The following is a 17,582-nucleotide window of genomic DNA, read 5'->3' on the forward strand; positions in this document are numbered from 1 at the left end:
TAATAACTCTATAATAGGTTCATATATGCATATGTTCTGGGAATGTCCCAGAATACTTTCCTTATGGACTTATGTATCCTCCACTCTCGCTGACATTTTGTATATGGACATACCCAAGGATCCACTACTTCTTCTGTTACTAGATGACTCGACTCTTGAAAAAAGGATACTCTTGGCAGCCAGTACGGCTGATAAAAAGACTATTCTGAAACTGTGGTTTGAAACATCCATCTCTACAAACTTCATTTGGCTATCTTTCTTCAGAGACATTGTTCTGTTAGAATGTACCACTGCCAAAGTCAATGGTGCAAAAGATCGGACTATCAGAAACTGGGAAGAAATGGCTGAAATTTTACTGGATTGAAATTGAAACACTGACAGCAACTTAAACGACTATAAGGGCTTTGATCTTAATATTCTGTTATATACTGTACAATATTATTTCTTAATCATGGCATCTGATGTACATACAGGTCCTCAAAAAAATAGCATATTGTGATAAAAGTTCATTATTTTCCATAATGTAATGATAAAAATTAAACTTTCATATATTTTAGATTCATTGCACACCAACTGAAATATTTCAGGTCTTTTATTGTTTTAATACTGATGATTTTGGCATACAGCTCATGAAAACCCAAAATTCCTATCTCAAAAAATTAGCATATTTCATCCGACCAATAAAAGAAAAGTGTTTTTAATACAAAAAAGTCAACCTTCAAATAATTATGTTCAGTTATGCACTCAATACTTGGTCGGGAATCCTTTTGCAGAAATGACTGCGTCAATGCGGCGCGGCATGGAGGCAATCAGCCTGTGGCACTGCTGAGGTGTTATGGAGGCCCAGGATGCTTCGATAGCGGCCTTAAGCTCATCCAGAGTGTTGGGTCTTGCGTCTCAACTTTCTCTTCACAATATCCCACAGATTCTCTATGGGGTTCAGGTCAGGAGAGTTGGCAGGCCAATTGAGCAGAGTAATACCATGGTCAGTAAACCATTTACCAGTGGTTTTGGCACTGTGAGCAGGTGCCAGGTCGTGCTGAAAAACGAAATCTTCATCTCCATAAAGCTTTTCAGCAGATGGAAGCATGAAGTGCTCCAAAATCTCCTGATAGCTAGCTGCATTGACCCTGCCCTTGATAAAACACAGTGGACCAACACCAGCAGCTGACATGGCACCCCAGACCATCACTGACTGTGGGTACTTGACACTGGACTTCAGGCATTTTGGCATGTCCTTCTCCCCGGTCTTCCTCCAGACTCTGGCACCTTGATTTCCGAATGACATGCAAAATTTGTTTTCATCCGAAAAAAGTACTTTGGACCACTGAGCAACAGTCCAGTGCTGCTTCTCTGTAGCCCATTTCCTGCACACGGCTGTGCACGGTGGCTCTGGATGTTTCTACTCCAGACTCAGTCCACTGCTTCTGCAGGTCCCCCAAGGTCTGGAATCGTTCCTTCTCCACAATCTTCCTCTGGGTCCGGTCACCTCTTCTCGTTGTGCAGCATTTTTTGCCACACTTTTTCCTTCCCAAAGACTTCCCACTGAGGTGCCTTGATACAGCACTCTGGGAACAGCCTATTCATTCAGAAATTTCTTTCTGTGTCTTACCCTCTCGCTTGAGGGTGTCAATGATGGCCTTCTGGACAGCAGTCAGGTCGGCAGTCTTGCGGTTTTGAGTAATGAACCAGGCTGGGAGTTTTTAAAAGCCTCAGGAATCTTTTACAATTGTATAGAGTTAATTAGTTGATTCAGATGATTAGGTTAATAGCTTGTTTAGAGAACCTTTTCATGATATGCTAATTTTTTGAGATTTTTGAGAATTTTGGGTTTTCATGAGCTGTATGCCAAAATCATCAGTATTAAAACAATAAAAGACCTGAAATATTTCAGTTGGTGTGCAATGAATCTAAAATATATAAAAGTTACATTTTTATCATTACATTATGGAAAATAATGAACTTTTATCACAATATGCAAATTTTTTGAGAAGGACCTGTAGTTTGATGTTCTGTAATAAGTAAATAATAATAAAAAATGTTGATCACAAAAAAATAAAAATATATGTTTAATCTAGGTCTCTCTCTCTCACACACACACACACACACACATACACACACACACACACACACACACACACACACACACACACACACACACATGGAGAACCTGGAAGAAACCCACATAAACATAGGGAGATCATGTGAAATTTCTCCACACGCCCCTGAGCTCACGATCATGCATGGAGATCATGCTAAAGCTGTGTAGAGATAACACTTTTGTTTTCATTCCTGATTTTGTGGTTGTCAGACATCAGAAAAGAATGCTTTAGTTGCAAGAAAACAGTCATAGATGAGGACAAACTCAGTGTCAGTGTGACAAACTGATCTCCAAGCATGAGTGCTGCTGCTATGACACTCATCTAAAACCCATACGAGAATAACAAACAGTGCTAATGGATAAAAAAAACATTACTGCTAGGTGATATTTTCTAGTCAGGTTTTTTAATCACAGGTCTGTGGATATCCCCATGATCATTGTATATTCTGACATGGAGAACACACGCTCACACAGACTTTTAGAGAATTTGGAATATCTTGCAGCGTGACAAGAAATAATCTTAAGAAACCATTGAAATCACTCCATCGTTGTGTGTGTGTGTGTGTTTCAGCACACCTAATGCCAAGCTGAACAACTTCACACGTCTAGAGCCCACGATGCAACTCCTGTTTGTGCCCTTTGACCTGAGCATGGCCAAAGCAGTGATGCAGGGCCAGCAGGGTGCAGCCACACGTCTGCTCTATCAACTCTTACCTGTTTTCTCATACGCTGTTTATACAGTAGGAATATTCCTGCTGCAACACAGCCGCAGAGCAGAATCAGGATCAGTACAATCACCCATGCAGGAACACCAGGCTTATCTACAACAAACACACACACACACACACACACACACACACACACACACACACACAGGGTGGTGCTGAAAGATCTGTGTTATTCAAGTACGTTTTCTTCACTACAGAGCGACTCTTGTCCCTGTGCACAAACTGAAGCTCCATAAATCTTTAGTATGAACCAGTCCAGAGTTCTGCTGCTATTGTTGTTGTGTTGTAAAGTTCAGGTGTCTGTAGTTCTGATGTCACAGGGAGACACTGTTAATGTGATTGCTGCACAGTTACAGTGGAGTTTAATGTGGAAAGAATAAAATAAAAGCACTCAATGTTCAGAGTCGTAGTAACGAGTCAGTGTAGACAGACTGGAGCTGCTGGACCGAGAGTTGGACTCAAGTCCCAGAATGCAATGCGGCTAAAGGACGGTTACAGCAGAGACTCAACTAGTTACAGAGCTACAAGATGGAGAGCAGCAGCAGTTAGTCAGAATCGTGGAGTTTTGGGTCATTTAGGAAACAGTGAATCGAAGTAAAAACACATCAGTTTGTACAGGAAAGATACTGATACTAAAAGAACTCAAATAATATGTAATAATCCTGGATGCTTTTGAAGATCACATGTTAATGCATACTGATGACGTGGTATTTTATTCAGAGACGATTCTGTCCACTGGATTCGTGCCACATTTAATAGAATTTTTATTAGAAATCTAAATAATTTCTGCTGTCAGTTATGGAGTGACGTGTGTCCTATAATTAAAAAACTCTATGTTACAGACCACACTGAGACGTACCTTCCACAGACACGGCATATATCTCAAGATCTTCGTTATTCTCTGTGTCCTGGATGGTGTAACTTCCACTATCCCTCGGCGTCATGTGTCTCAGTGTGAGCTCAGGGTAAGTAAGTGATGTTCTGTCTCTGTAATCATCTTTACACTGTAGTGAGTCTTTAGTCACACTGCAGATCACTTCATCAGCTGCATCACTGCTTTTATAAATCACCTCCACTGGCTCTGGTACAGACACATTCAGCTTCAGTTCTTCACCAATCCTCACCTGAACTGCTGTGAACACAGCTGAGGAGAAAAAAACATAAGATTTTGACACAAGTTCCTGGTGTTCAGAGTTGAGTTCCTCAGCTCCTTAAGACACTTTCAGATTGTGAACATCACCTGTGTTCTTCACCTGTGAGTTTTTCAGTGTCTAGTTCAGAGGTGCACAAACTAGTGGTGACCTTTTTTCCCCTTTATGCCAAAAGGGGAAAACTAATTGATGCAGATCATTTTTGTTTTATTTATTTATTTATTTATTTATTTATTTATTTATTTATTTATTTATTTATTTATTTATGTGGGCAATTGAAATTAAATGTAGTGAATATAAGAGAATTAGAATTTTTTTTTTTATTTAATGTAAATGCACACTTCAAGGTGCATGTAAAGCATGCTTTGCAACACTCTGCGAACAGAGAACAAACAGAATGGAGAGATCCAGTCACAGTAGCACAATGACAAGAGAAAGGTTAAAAAAGATTGGCAAGATGATTTTTTTATTCACTGAAATCAGTTCAAAGGCAGTTTGCAAACAGTCGCTATTTTGAAAGAGTACAGAATCCGTCATCCTTATGAAATAAAACATTCATTAACTTCTCAAAATACAGTGGTGAGGCTCGAAAGCAGAAGGCCTACGAGCCCCTTGCTAATATTCGCACTGCTACATCCCGCATCAGATCAAGAAAATGCCACACAAGCCAGCTATCAGATTTCTGCACTAATTGCTAAAAGTGGAAGAGCCTTCACTACTGGAAAATTTGTCAAAGAATGCTTGTGCAGCCACTTCAAGGCAATGTGTCTTCTCAGATATGAACATTCTCGAAAATCAGCTTGTCTACTGTAGGAATACCGTTACACGACTCATAGAGGACATTTATGGAGCGATTTTGCGGACAATATTTAAAAAAAATGGAAAGTTATATTTGCAGTTGCGTTTCCTTCTTCTTGTTGTAAAAGCCATAACATAATTCAAACCTTTTGCATTTCCCTTTATATGAACACAAAATGTATGGCAAATTTTAAATGGAAAATCAAATGTCTTTTCGATTTACAACCCTGCCATATTTTAATCTAAATAGCAATATCTAAATCCCCATTTGCTGTTTCACTTCCTCTGGCATCTCATATGGAGTCTGCCAAAACTCAAATGTAATCACAATTCCCTTTACATGTGCATTTCCCATGACTGCACATAATACTGTCAATCATTGTTGGGGTGTGGGATTATATTATAGGGCGTGTTCGTATCTAGAAGATGTTTTGAGCTTCGTGATGAGATCAGAATCAAGAATGCTAATATTAAAGTAAACAATAATAAGAAATGGCTCTGATCTGGCTTTCCTTGTGGAGGTCACAGAGCTGCTCTATAATTAGAATATTCAGCTCCAGTAAAACCCCAGATTATCACCCATCTTTCTGATCATTTCAGAGCCTTCAAACAAAAACTACTGCTGCTCAGAAAGCATCTCTCAGCAGGTAACATTCACAATTATAATATTCACAATATTTCATGTGCAGTTACTAATTATATTTAGTTTGCATTTATATCCATTGGTGTCATCTTTGGTATTTTTGGTTAATCAACCTGATGAAATTTGTGTTAAAGTTCTCTTAAAGTATAATGGATTAATGTCCTTTTGTCAGTTCTGTTTGCCTCTCTCATATTTTACATGCCTGTTTTTGTCTTAACTCACATTCCCAGTATCACACCATTCTTCTGTGTTTCTTTCTCTCTCATCACCACACCCAGGGAATCTAGCTCATTTTCCATCTCATAGAGAGGCAGGTATGATAAAAGAGAAGGTACTCAAATATGATGGTGTTCTCAGCAAACTTATCCACGCGTTTGAGAGTCGCTTTGCGGAGACAAAGCTACTGACTTTAATGCTACAATGCTACTGACTGTTTGCTCAACCATTTACCATCAGTGTGGTCACAGTCAGTGCTGATCTTCAGATGGAACTAATTAAGCTTCAGTGTGATTCAAAACTCAAAAACAAGTTCAGGTCCCATCCCTTTACAGACTTTTACAAATGTGTTTCAGCAAACAGGCCCAAATTATGCTGTCTCTGTTTGGCAGTACCTACCTCTTGAACAAGTATAAACTAAGAAGCTGTTCTATGAAGTGGATTGTTTATGTTTTTGTTATAGTTTAAGTCTCATTTAACTATAAAATTTCGAAAGTAAAACTTCATTAGTTAAGAAGATAATTGAGTAAAGGTTTCTATTTTTTTTTTTTTTAATTTTTGAATATTGTTAACCCATAAATAAGGAGAATCATGGCAAATTTAGCTTTTAGTCAAGTTTGATTTTTGGCCCTTCAAAAAAAAATTGGGCACCTCTGACATCTCTGATGATCCTGATCACTGGATTCATGCCACATTTAATTGAATTCTTATTAGAAATCAAAATTATTTCCGCTGTCAGTTATGGAGTGACGTGTGTCCTATAATTCAGAAACTCTATGTTACAGACCACACTGAGACGTACCTTCCACAGACACGGCGTATATCTGAATGTCTTCATTATTCTTGGTGTCCCGGATGGTGTAACTTCCACTATCCCTCGGCGTCATGTGTCTCAGTGTGAGCTCAGGGTAAGTGAGTGATGTTCTGTGTCTGTATTCATCTTTACACTGTAGTGAGTCTTTAGTCACACTGCAGATCACTTTATCAGCTGCATCACCTCTTTTATAAATCACCTCCACTGGCTCTGGTACAGACACCTTCAGCTTCAGATCTTCATCAGACTTCATCTGAACTGGTGTGAACACAGCTGAGGAGAAAATACATGAGGAACTTCAGCTAGATTTAGACACAAACATCAAGGCTTACAGTCAGACTGCAGTGTTGATGTGGGGGAAGTTCCTGGTGTTTAGAGTCGGGTTCCTCAGCTCCTTAAGACTGATTCAGAGGGACAATGATATTCAATTATTAATAATGATATTTATTTCAGTTTGTCCTTCAGTGACATTCCACAGTGTGTGCTTGTATTTACAGACAACACACACAGTTCAATCTGACATTTTGTAGTTCCATCAAACTGCCAGATGGCAGTGCTGGACTTAATCCTACCCAATCACATGAGCTGAATTCAGGGGAAATCAGGGGAAAATCAAGCAGAACTGAAATAGGCCTCTCACATAACTTCTGAATAGAGGTGAAGTCTGTAGTTACGTCTGAGGTCTGAATCCTGATGTGAGTCATTTCAGTATTAAACCCTCACTGTTTGATGAACTTCACTCTCATTATGATCCTAATAATTCACAGTGAAACTTTTATCGATCTAAAACTAGATAAAACTAACTTTTAGTAAAAGAAGGCAAAAAGACACTTACTCTCTATGACGAGGCGCACATGTACGAAATCTGAGTCTTCACATTCACATGCGTACACGTTCCTCTTACTGTAATCAGCTGCAGTGATGGTGAGAGAGGAATCTCCCTTCAGGTACTGATCATGAGAGATACTAAATCCTTCTTCTGACTTGCATGATGTCTGATCACACTGAGCCAGGACAACATCTCTATTACTAAGAATGTTCCATATCAATAAACCAGAACATTTAGTTGTACATGAGAGCGTCACTGGTTGATGAAGCTTTCCCCGTGTAGGACAGATCTCAAGAGATGAGACAGGAGCTGAAAGAGAGAACAAAGCAAGAGTATGTAGTTAAAAGTGTATAATGATTATTGTGTAGTTATACACTTACAGTACCAGTGGTAAATGTGAGTGTGTAATTTATTGTGTAGTGTTAATTGTACAATGTATGATGTAAATGTATAGTGTTTAGTGTAGTGCTTATTGTGTAATAACTACACTTACCAGTGGTGAATGTGAAGATGAGGAAGAAGAGGACACAGTGATGAAGGTTGCAGAACTGCATGGCTGAGGAGACACAACACCACCATCAGCACTGTACAGGTGGAGAATAAAGCAGGAGACACACATGAACTCAGATCAACAGTTTATCATGAAACCTGTAATTTACTGAATTCACTCGTTTTCACACAAACATTCAGCAGTCAGTCAGAAAATGATGAAATAATAAACACATTTCTATTCAATTCTGGAGAAGTGTGTATGTGTGTTCGCATGTGTATGTGTGTGTTTGTGTGTGTGTGTGTGTGTGTGTGTGTGTGTGTGTGTGTGTGTGTGAGAGAGAGAGAGAGAGAGAGAGAGAGAGAGAGAGAGAGAGAGAGAGAGAGAGAGAGAGAGAGAGAGAGAGTGTTTGTAAACTGATAAATGTTTAAAGAAAGCTTATGTTGGTTATTGCCGTAATCTTTACCGGTAGTTTGACTTGATCATTGGCCGCGCAGCACGTACTGAATCCCACGCAGCACGTTCTGAATCCCACACAGTATATACGGAATCCCAAGAAATATATACTGAATAACAAATACGATGTCTTCAGTCGATGGCAGTAGTGAGGCATGTGTATTTTTTGTGCATCATATTTTAATTGTTTGTGTGTTGTCTCTATGTACTGAAGGTGTAGGACACTAAAACAAATTCATTGTATGCACAAGCATAACTGACAATAAAGCTCTATCTGATTCACATCCAGTTAAAGGGGAAGTGACACAACCACAGGTTCTATTTAGCAGTAAAACAAAACGCTAATAAAAGCTGACAAGGAAAAAATAAAGCATAGAGTGTGTGTGTTTCTGACTACACAACTACACTGTTATTTTCCCCACACTGTTCCCTACTGAAGTATTACCTGACGACATGTAGATTAGTTAAGAACATGTTAACTCAACACAGGTTCATGTATCAATACAACAGTTTCACAACACAAATCAGCCATAACACACCGACACCGAGCTGATCTTTCACCATTAAAATAATCACACATCACTGTACACATTACAACTCTGTATCAACACATTTCAGCGTGTAAACTGCTCTCTGTAGTGTATAAGACTGGAATGTCTCTAATCAACTTACCAGGGAAAGTACTTTACCTTCTCTCGCTTAATCTGCACAAAAATCTGTTCTTTCACTTTCCTTTTTGAGCCAGTGACGTCATCACGGGAGGAGGGGAAGAGGAGAGACAGGAGGAGAGAGAGAGAGAGAGAGAGAGAGAGAGAGAGAGAGAAATTTGATTTTTAAAAAGTATATTTATTTCGTATTGCATATAATTTTACAGTCCTTCAGTAACAGAGCACAAATCTTCGTTTTTCGAGACAACGTTTCTCTAGGACCATGGTGCCACACAAAAACAAAGACATAGCTAAGGACTTAGTAAGTAGTCCTAGGCACCTAAAGTGCAACTGTGCAACCTGGAAAAAACAAACAAGACAGTGCAGGACAAAAGACAGTGCAAACAAAAAATTACAAGACAATACACATGTAGCACTACGCCACTCCTTTAAATTTAGTTTCAAAGAGAAACACTTCTAGAGAGAGCACGGGCCCAAAAACGAAACACTTCGAATCACTCAAAGGTACAAAGATTTATTACAAAAATAGGACAGCAAATGGTATAAACAACAATCAAACAGATATAGACATGAAATGATTCATGTAAATAACTCATCAAAAATTGGTCCCAGCTCTCCAAGGTGTTATCGGCCAGCTCACACTCTTACAATATTATCTAGTTTCCTGGCATGTGGCAGACCTTTAAAGCGTAGCGCCCCCTGATAATACACACTGAAAGGGAAAAAAACCACCACAATTTAAATAAAACAAACACAACTCAAAGCATAAACCTTCACTCATAACCACTTGAGTGAACATGGATCCCATACACAGAGAGGCCCCCACACACAGAAAGGAAGCACTAGGAATCAAGCTGGTGACGTAAGGCTGGGAAGGTGTTATAAAAAACAAATACAAAAACAAAGCCCCAGCCAATGGGCTCTTACACAATCAATCCAGAAAATGCATGTGCTGCCACCCTGCAAAGGAAACCAAAAACAAAAAAACAAAAAAAAAACAGGAGAAACAGCAATTGACTTAAATCTTCTTTGGCAGATAGCAGATATAACAATTAGTTAATGTTTGAGCATTTATCCACATCTACTAGGTCTCTAGTCTTCAGCAGTCATCCATGGCTTCTGGTTGGAGCGTGTGGTGATGGTCTTGGAGACAGTCAGGTCATCAATGCACTTGCCGATGTAGCTGGTCTCTGATGCCGTGTACTCCTCCAAGTTAATGGTGTCGCTGTTGGTTGCAGACTCCCTGAAGATGTTCCAGTCAGTGCACTCAAAGCAGTCCTGAAGAGCAGAGGTAGATCCCGCTGGCCAGGATTTCACGTGCTTCATAACCAGTTTAGAGCTTCTGGCGAGTGTTTCTGGAACATAACAGTGATGTGGCCTGAGTAGCCGAGGTGTGGGCGGGGCTCCACACAATACGCACTCGGAATGTTTGTGCAAACAAGATCCAGCGTGTTTTCACCTCTCTTAGCAAAGTCCACATGCTGATGGGATATAGGGAGCACTGACTTGAGATTTGCATGATTGAAATAACCGGCAATGATAAACAGTCCGTTGGGGTGAACATTCTGCAGATCGCTAATAGCACTTAGCGCCTCTTTAGCATTAGCGCTGGGGGGAATGTAAACAATGAAAACCATAATTAGAAACAAGCACAGAGTTCTTACACCATTCTGTGTTGATGTAAACACACACCACCACCGCAAGTCTTACCGCACAGAGCTGCATTTCTGTCGGCTCTAAATTAAGTTAGCCCGTCCAGCTGTCGCTGAGCCACGTCTCCATGAAAACAAAGACACAGCAGTTTCTAAACTCATGCCATGTAGCGTGTTCTTCACTTTAAGTCTCCTGCCCTTTTAGTTAATTGTGGCTTATACAAAGATCTCCATTGTGGTTATACCTTTGCATTTAGACATGGTTTTACATTTGCTTTTAGACATACAATAAGTACAATACAATAATTGTGCCAGTGTGTATCAACTTTTTTTATCTATAGCTTTTTATTAAAAACGTAACACAAGCTTTATTCAAACTTTCTCCTGTGGCATGTAAGAAATATAAAAACATGGATTTTTTAGCTTCCAAGAAAAGCCCTCCAGTTTGGGCTGTAGGGTTACGCTGTGAAATTTGTCTCTGGTGTTTGGGATTGCTATCAGAGCACTGCAGTGGGACAGCAGTGTTTTTTCCTCAGCTGTTAGAGTGTCCTTCCATTTTGACAGCAGCTGAATGACTCGTGTGGATCTGATTTTCAGGCACACAGAAGTCTGCACCAGCCAGGTTTGCAGCATGCCCCAAAGAGATTGTCCTTGAATTCTGTAGTATCCTGTTAAGTTCAGGAAAAAAGAAGTTGCTGTTTGAGATGTCGAACCATGCTCTGTGGACTGGCAGTTCTTCTAGAAGCTGTGAAAAGTACCAGTTTTTAATGTCGTTAAGGTCCCCTTTTTTTGGGTAAAAGGGTGAAGACTGCCCTGTGACAACTCAAAGGTAACCTTCCTTTAGCCTAGCTGTTATTACGTACCTGCAGCAGATCCTCTCCTAAACTCCCAGAAACACTTACAGAATAGGAAGTCTATCAATCCCTGGTGCTTTCCCTGACTCCATAACTAGAAGGGCTCTGTGGAGTTCCCCTAGGGTCAGTGCAAAGTTGTATATTAGCTTCTTCAGGTACCTGGAGTAAGTTGTTGAAGAAAGCACTGTCTTGACTGTGTTCTGGACTGAGCTCACTTCTGTACAGCTGTTCATAAAAACAAACTGCTCTCTCTTATATCCCTGGGGTTTAACACAAGTTAAAGCCACTGATTAACAGAGGTACAATAAATCACACATTACATATGCAACTTGGCTACTACCAGCTTAAATGAGAAGCTTAGCCCACATACCTGGAAGTTAAGTTCACTACTGAAGCACACTGAAGGAAAACAAGCCACCCAAAGCGGCAAAAGGCAAGCTAGAAACAAATCATGGAATGTTAGACACAAGAAACAGTTTGCAAAACTGCTCATCGCTAACTGCACATACCTGCAGCTACTGGCAACCAAACAAAGGGACAACCAGGACATGATGGATCCTGCCAATTGGCTTTTAAATAGGAAGTGCACCATGCTAACTGGTGAACGTAACTGTCAATCTTTCATCCACCTAATTCCATTATAATCCACCCCAAGTATTTGCACCGTCGCCCCAACGGTGAACTAAACACCCACACTCTGAACTTCCAAGGCTAATCTAGCCACTGTAGTTATAATACAATAATTGCTGATAGTCCTCATCCATCTCATCCTTGCTAGTGTAGCAGAGTGGTAGGGGAAAGAGTGTAACAATTTCCCACAAAATGTTAAAGATTTATAAAATGCCACAAAAGGCCTCTAGGGGCACAACATTTGACTACTGCCACCCCTGAATTTATGAGGGGAACAATCCCAAAAGGACACAGGTTCCTTACCTAATGATGAGCAAGAGATGAGGGCACAAGAATAATACAAGAAACCTTTGTTTTTACAGTTATTTAAAAGATTCTCAAAAGGAATGTAAAATCTTCAATCACTGCTGGCTTGATGGAAGTGCACGGGGACCTGTGAGTTGTGTTTTTGGCTAGCTTAAGTAACCAAGTGATCAGTGGCTTAGTGGTTAGCACGTTCACCTCACACCTCCAAGGTCGGGGTTCGATTCCCGCCTCCGCCTTGTGTATGCGGAGTTTGCATGTTCTCCCCGTGCCTCGGAGGTTTCCTCCCCCGGTCCAAAGACATGCATGGTAGGTTGATCGGCATTTCTGGAAAATTGTGTGAGTGAATGAGTGTGTGTGCCCTGCAATGGGTTGGCACTCCGTCCAGGGTGTATCATGCCTGATGACGCACAGGCTCCCCGTGACCCAAGAAGTTCAGATAAGCGGTAGAAAATGAGTGAGAGAGAGTGTATTTAAACATGCCTTTTTAACTCATTACAACGCTAAATCAATGAGAACCCTGAGCTTGTTTCTTTGCAACGAGACGGTTCCATCTGGGGTAATAGGAGACAATGACACCCGAAGTGTGTTGCTTATGTCCAGTTTATCCCGTTGTTTTGTTTTGGTTGCTGTCACTGCAGAAAACCCTGCTTCACACAGATAGCATGTCGGAAATGGCAATAGGGATTTAAGTGCTGTGGTGGCAATCTCAGGGTATTCCGCCATGACTTTAATCCAGAACACCGAAAGTTTCTAACTTTCTAACGAAGTCTTTCGTACTCATTTTTGCTAATTTGTGGGTTAAATTTGAGCAAACACAATGTACACGTACACCAAGCACTGTTAAACATGAGAAAGTACCGGTGAACAGAGAGAAGAGCGATACACACCTTCTCTCCAACAAAGCTACAACGCCACTGCCGCTTGCAGCCGCTCAGCTCCAGACGTCACCTAAACCCGGCCCGATATCATGATATTTTGCGCACACGCTGTATTGATGCGGATTTAGGTGACGTCTCTCATCTCCCGGTTAACCTCTCGTCCATGGAAAGTCACACAAACCCGAGAGAAATACACCACAGTAAATAAAATGGAAGTAATTTAATGTTCCTTGGGCGGCCCGTACCACTTGGTCCGCGGACCGGGGATTGGGGACCACTGCCTTAAATGACCAGGCTTTTCAAGAGAAAAAGGAGATAACATTACCCAGCTACAAACACAGTGTAAAGCCAAACCACTCACACACAAACTCACACGTATGGAAGGTACACATCAAACACAGCACACAATGTAAAAGCCACCCTCAATAGGTACAGCAATTATCTCCCCCCCCCCCCCTCAAAGATGACCCACCCAACACAAGTATACCAAAAGTAAACACAAATAAAACAAAACAAAACAAAAATTTATAAAAATAAAACAAAAAAGAATTAAATGCAAAATGCAAAAACAAATCAACGTTCAAAACAGAAATTCCTCTCAATTTAAATTAAATATACTCACAATATAAATCAAACAAAATAACAAAACTAATCACTAATGAAACCAAATAGCCCAGATTCAAAAAAGTGCACAAGACCTACTTGTTGACAGTATGAGATGGTATCGATTAAGGATAGTTAGAACATGCAGATTTACTAGATTTACTATCACTAATACAGATTTTGTACATGCAAATTTAATAGTGCATACTTTAATTCTAGCAGGACCAAGGGAAAACTAATGGTGATATTAAATTACCTACATCAAAGAAAACAAACAAAATACCAGAGAGGAGTACTAAGACAAGTACAGTAACAACATCAAATAAATAAAAACAACAAAACTAAGACATCGACTAAGTGACTCACCCATAAACGAGGCACGGGGAGAACATGCAAACTCCGCACACAGAAGGCGGAGGCGGGAATCGAACCCCGACCCTGGAGGTGTGAGGAGAACGTGCTACCCACTAAGCCTACCGTAAGCCACCATCATGCATTACGTAGGCAAATAGGCTACTACTGGCTTAAATGAGCAACTCAGTTCAACTCAGTTCAGCAGTGGTTCAGTTCACAGTGGTTCAGTTTAACATCTCGGATTAATAATTTTTGTTTTTGTGTGTGTTTGAGCAAGTAGCCATGTGTATGTGTTAGTGTGAGAAATAGAGGGTAGCGTGTTGGAGGAGCATGGTGATTCTGAGCACAAAGCTGTGCAAAAGTTTGACTCGCCAGCATGTTGTGAGGGTGGTGTGTGCGGTGAGTATTGAGGAGTGTTGAGAAGTGTTGAGGAGAGAGGCGACGAAAAACTGGTATCTGCCTCCCGCATGAATAGTGCAATTGTTTTTTGAAAGATGTTGACAAAGTGGGCAAACTAAGTCAGTAAGGCATTTTGGTAAATAACCAACTTCAATTGGGTTCTCCCTTCAGTTCCCCAAATAATATTATGCTTTCTAATGTCCCTAGTTTTAGTCCTGATGAGATAATAACCAAAGAGCTTTCAAGGAACTGGCGAGTGGACTACATTTAAGGAAATCCCCCTAGGCTGTAATTCCCCATTTGTTAAACACCTGTGTATTTTAGGTGAGTGGCTTTTATGTTTTTAGGGAAGGTACAAAATAGCTAAATGCTGTTTTTAAATTTAACATTGATGGTTTTGATTGCAGCATCTTCATATCTTGAGATGCAGATATGAAATGTTTTCACTGTGGGAAAACAGGGCATCTTGTTATGGCCTGTCCTGAGAGGCGGAGTTACCCCAGTGTTTCTGAACAACCGGTTTTTCCCCCTGCATATATAGTTCGGCCGGATGCTGAAGGCCCTGGAACTGCTGCTGCAACAATTCCAGAACTGGACCCAAAAAAGAGTTGCTCTGCTGAACCGGCCTAAGATAGACCCTGCTCAGTGGATTTTGGTGCAGTGCAGTATATGAACTTTTAAAAAATAAAACATATTGCAGGAAACTCACAGCGATGACACTGATGCCGCTGATTGGGTGAAGGAGTGGGATTGGTTTGTGATTTTAGGTCACAAACACAACACTAAGCAGTGCGGTCGCCTTGTTGTTAGCTCACAATTTTATTTTCTTGTTCTTATTCGGTTGAAGAGTTTTTAATTGGGAGGATTTTTATGAGAATGAGGTTTTAGTCTTTATCTGTGTGTATGCTCTCACCAATGTAGTGGAAAGGATGAGTTTTTTAGATAAACTAAACAATGTGCTAGCTTACTGCTAGACACTGCTTATATTTTAGGTGCAGATATTAACTGTACAGATATTTTATTTCAGAACTATCTAGAACCTCATTTGGCTTCCTGTAAGTGTCTGTGGGAGATGATGAAGGCCCCAAAGTTAAGTGATATATGGAGAATTTTAATGACAAAAAGAGGCAGTACATATGGGCTCGCGTGATAGATAATGCACTTTCCCTGGCAAGATGGGATTGTTTTGTGGTGAGCTGCCGTTTTTTTTATAAAGTGATTTATTGTTCCAGTAGGCATCTCCGATCACAGTACAGTACAGTTTGCTATAAGTAAAAAGAATGTAAAGCCTATGAGTGCCTACTGGCATTTTATCACTGTACTTTCAGAAGACCTAAGAGGAATTGTTTTAAATCCTGAGAAGGCAGTTTTTCATCAACAGTACACTCTCAACATCACAAGAGACATTGTTAGATATATGAAAGCTGTGGAGATAGAAGTGGAGGAACTCCAGCATTTTGAGTCCATGGGAGATTAAGGGGATATTAAAGCCCTCAAAATTAAAAAATGTAAAATGAATGATCTGTTAGACATCACAGCAGAGTGGGCGCTGGTTTGCTTATGCTTTAAAAGCATGATTGAGATTGATGCTCCTTTTAAGTTCTTCTTCATTTTCTAGCAAAATAATGGACAGACAATATTCATACATGCTCTGTGAACAGAATCAGGGGATCTCTCATTAGAGCTCACCAAAATTTGCAAGCAGACAATAAGCTTCTTCTCAAAGCTCAACAGCAGTGAGTGGTCAAAGGACAGATGGTAAGGGAGAGTTTCCTTCTGAACCTGCCAACCCTCTCTGAGAAAGCGGCCAGGGAGGTCACAAAGCTCTTCAGGGGATGGAGAACAGATGGGTACCAGGTATAGATGGTCTCCCTGTTGTACAAGACTTTCTGGGACGTTTTAGAGCCGGACATGCTGGACATTCTACAGCAAAGTGTGAGGAGAGGTGCAGGAGGGCCTTCCTGACCCTTTTGCCACAAAAAAGGGTGACCTGATGGACCTGAATAACTGGCGCCCAATGTCACTACTGTGCACTGACTGAAAGCTGCTCTCAAAAGCAGCTCATTCACCAGGAGCAGACAAAATACATTATAGGACATAATATATATTTAATAACATATACTTAATTTGTGACATTTTGGACATTTCCAGGTGGTTGAGCTTAAAGATTGGTCTAATTTTTCTAGATCAGGAAAAGGCATTTGACCTGGCTGAGCAGGAATATTTGTGGACGTTAGTGATGGTTGAAACGAAACATTTCAAAGCCTCGAATCAATGGAACCGATTGCTTTGCAAAATGATTCCGTTTCGTAGCTTTCGAAACACCATACGCTGGTGACACCTGCTGGTCAAATTACTGTAACGGCAACGAGATCTAAGCCCAAACATGTACATTTATATTTCTTGCATTTAGCAGACACTCTTGTCCATTTATTTTGCTTGTTTGTTTTTTAAAGAAACAACTGCACAATGGTGTAATGTTTTTAATACAATTTACAAATCATTAAATAATATTAAATAATAGTGTTTTAGTTATGGTTTTTTTTGTAAAGGCCATTTATATGCAATTACTCTCACATGTGTTGGTCATGAAAGCTTGCAAAGTGAATGTGTAAATACCCAGGGAGAAAGAGAGAGGAGATGATAAGATAAGATAAGATAAGATAAGATAAGATAAGATAAACTCTTGGATGATATGATAGGGTGCTGTTTGCATGTTCTTTCGATCCTTATATGCCTTTGTTTGAACTTATGTTTTACAAAAATAAATATGTGGCAAGTTAACTTTTAAGTATACTTTTTAAAGAGTTTTAGCACTTAAACAAATTATTTGCTTTCTCAGAACTTCTCCTGCTTTAAAATCTTGTTCACATCGCACAGATATAGTTGGTATTGGCAGGTATTTTTTGGCAAGTTGAAAGTGATGCAGCACGAAAGTTTGAAAGTTTGCCCAAAACTCCACTGGATTACTTGTCCTGTTAATATAAGGTGTGTTTAAGTATTGCTGTACTG

General features: G+C 40.1%; 2 protein-coding genes across 11 annotated transcripts in view; both read right to left on the minus strand.

Moving 5' to 3' along the window:
- The window catches only part of LOC113637378 (interaptin-like), a 482,239-nt gene extending 474,375 nt beyond the window's left edge, over positions 1–7,864 (minus strand). For 5 of the 10 annotated variants that reach the window (XR_007143870.1, XM_047818479.1, XM_047818478.1 and 2 more), the window contains exons 1-3: positions 7,774–7,849; positions 7,287–7,589; positions 6,440–6,724 (exon numbers count right to left, since the gene is read on the minus strand). Coding sequence is in view for 9 of the 10 variants with exons in the window: in XM_047818479.1 (XP_047674435.1) it covers positions 6,440–6,724; positions 7,287–7,589; positions 7,774–7,834 (649 nt within the window). In the remaining variant the exon portion in view is untranslated. Of the gene's footprint in view, positions 1–6,439; positions 6,725–7,286; positions 7,590–7,773 lie in introns of all 10 variants that reach the window. The other 5 variants (XM_047818481.1, XM_047818486.1, XM_047818482.1 and 2 more) reach the window with 3 other exon arrangements.
- The window catches only part of LOC113637369 (serine protease FAM111A-like), a 200,972-nt gene that overhangs the window by 130,497 nt on the left and 52,893 nt on the right, over positions 1–17,582 (minus strand). The window lies entirely within an intron of this gene.

This window comes from Tachysurus fulvidraco, chromosome 9 (assembly GCF_022655615.1).
Source record: "Tachysurus fulvidraco isolate hzauxx_2018 chromosome 9, HZAU_PFXX_2.0, whole genome shotgun sequence".
NCBI classification, from domain to species: domain Eukaryota; kingdom Metazoa; phylum Chordata; class Actinopteri; order Siluriformes; family Bagridae; genus Tachysurus; species Tachysurus fulvidraco.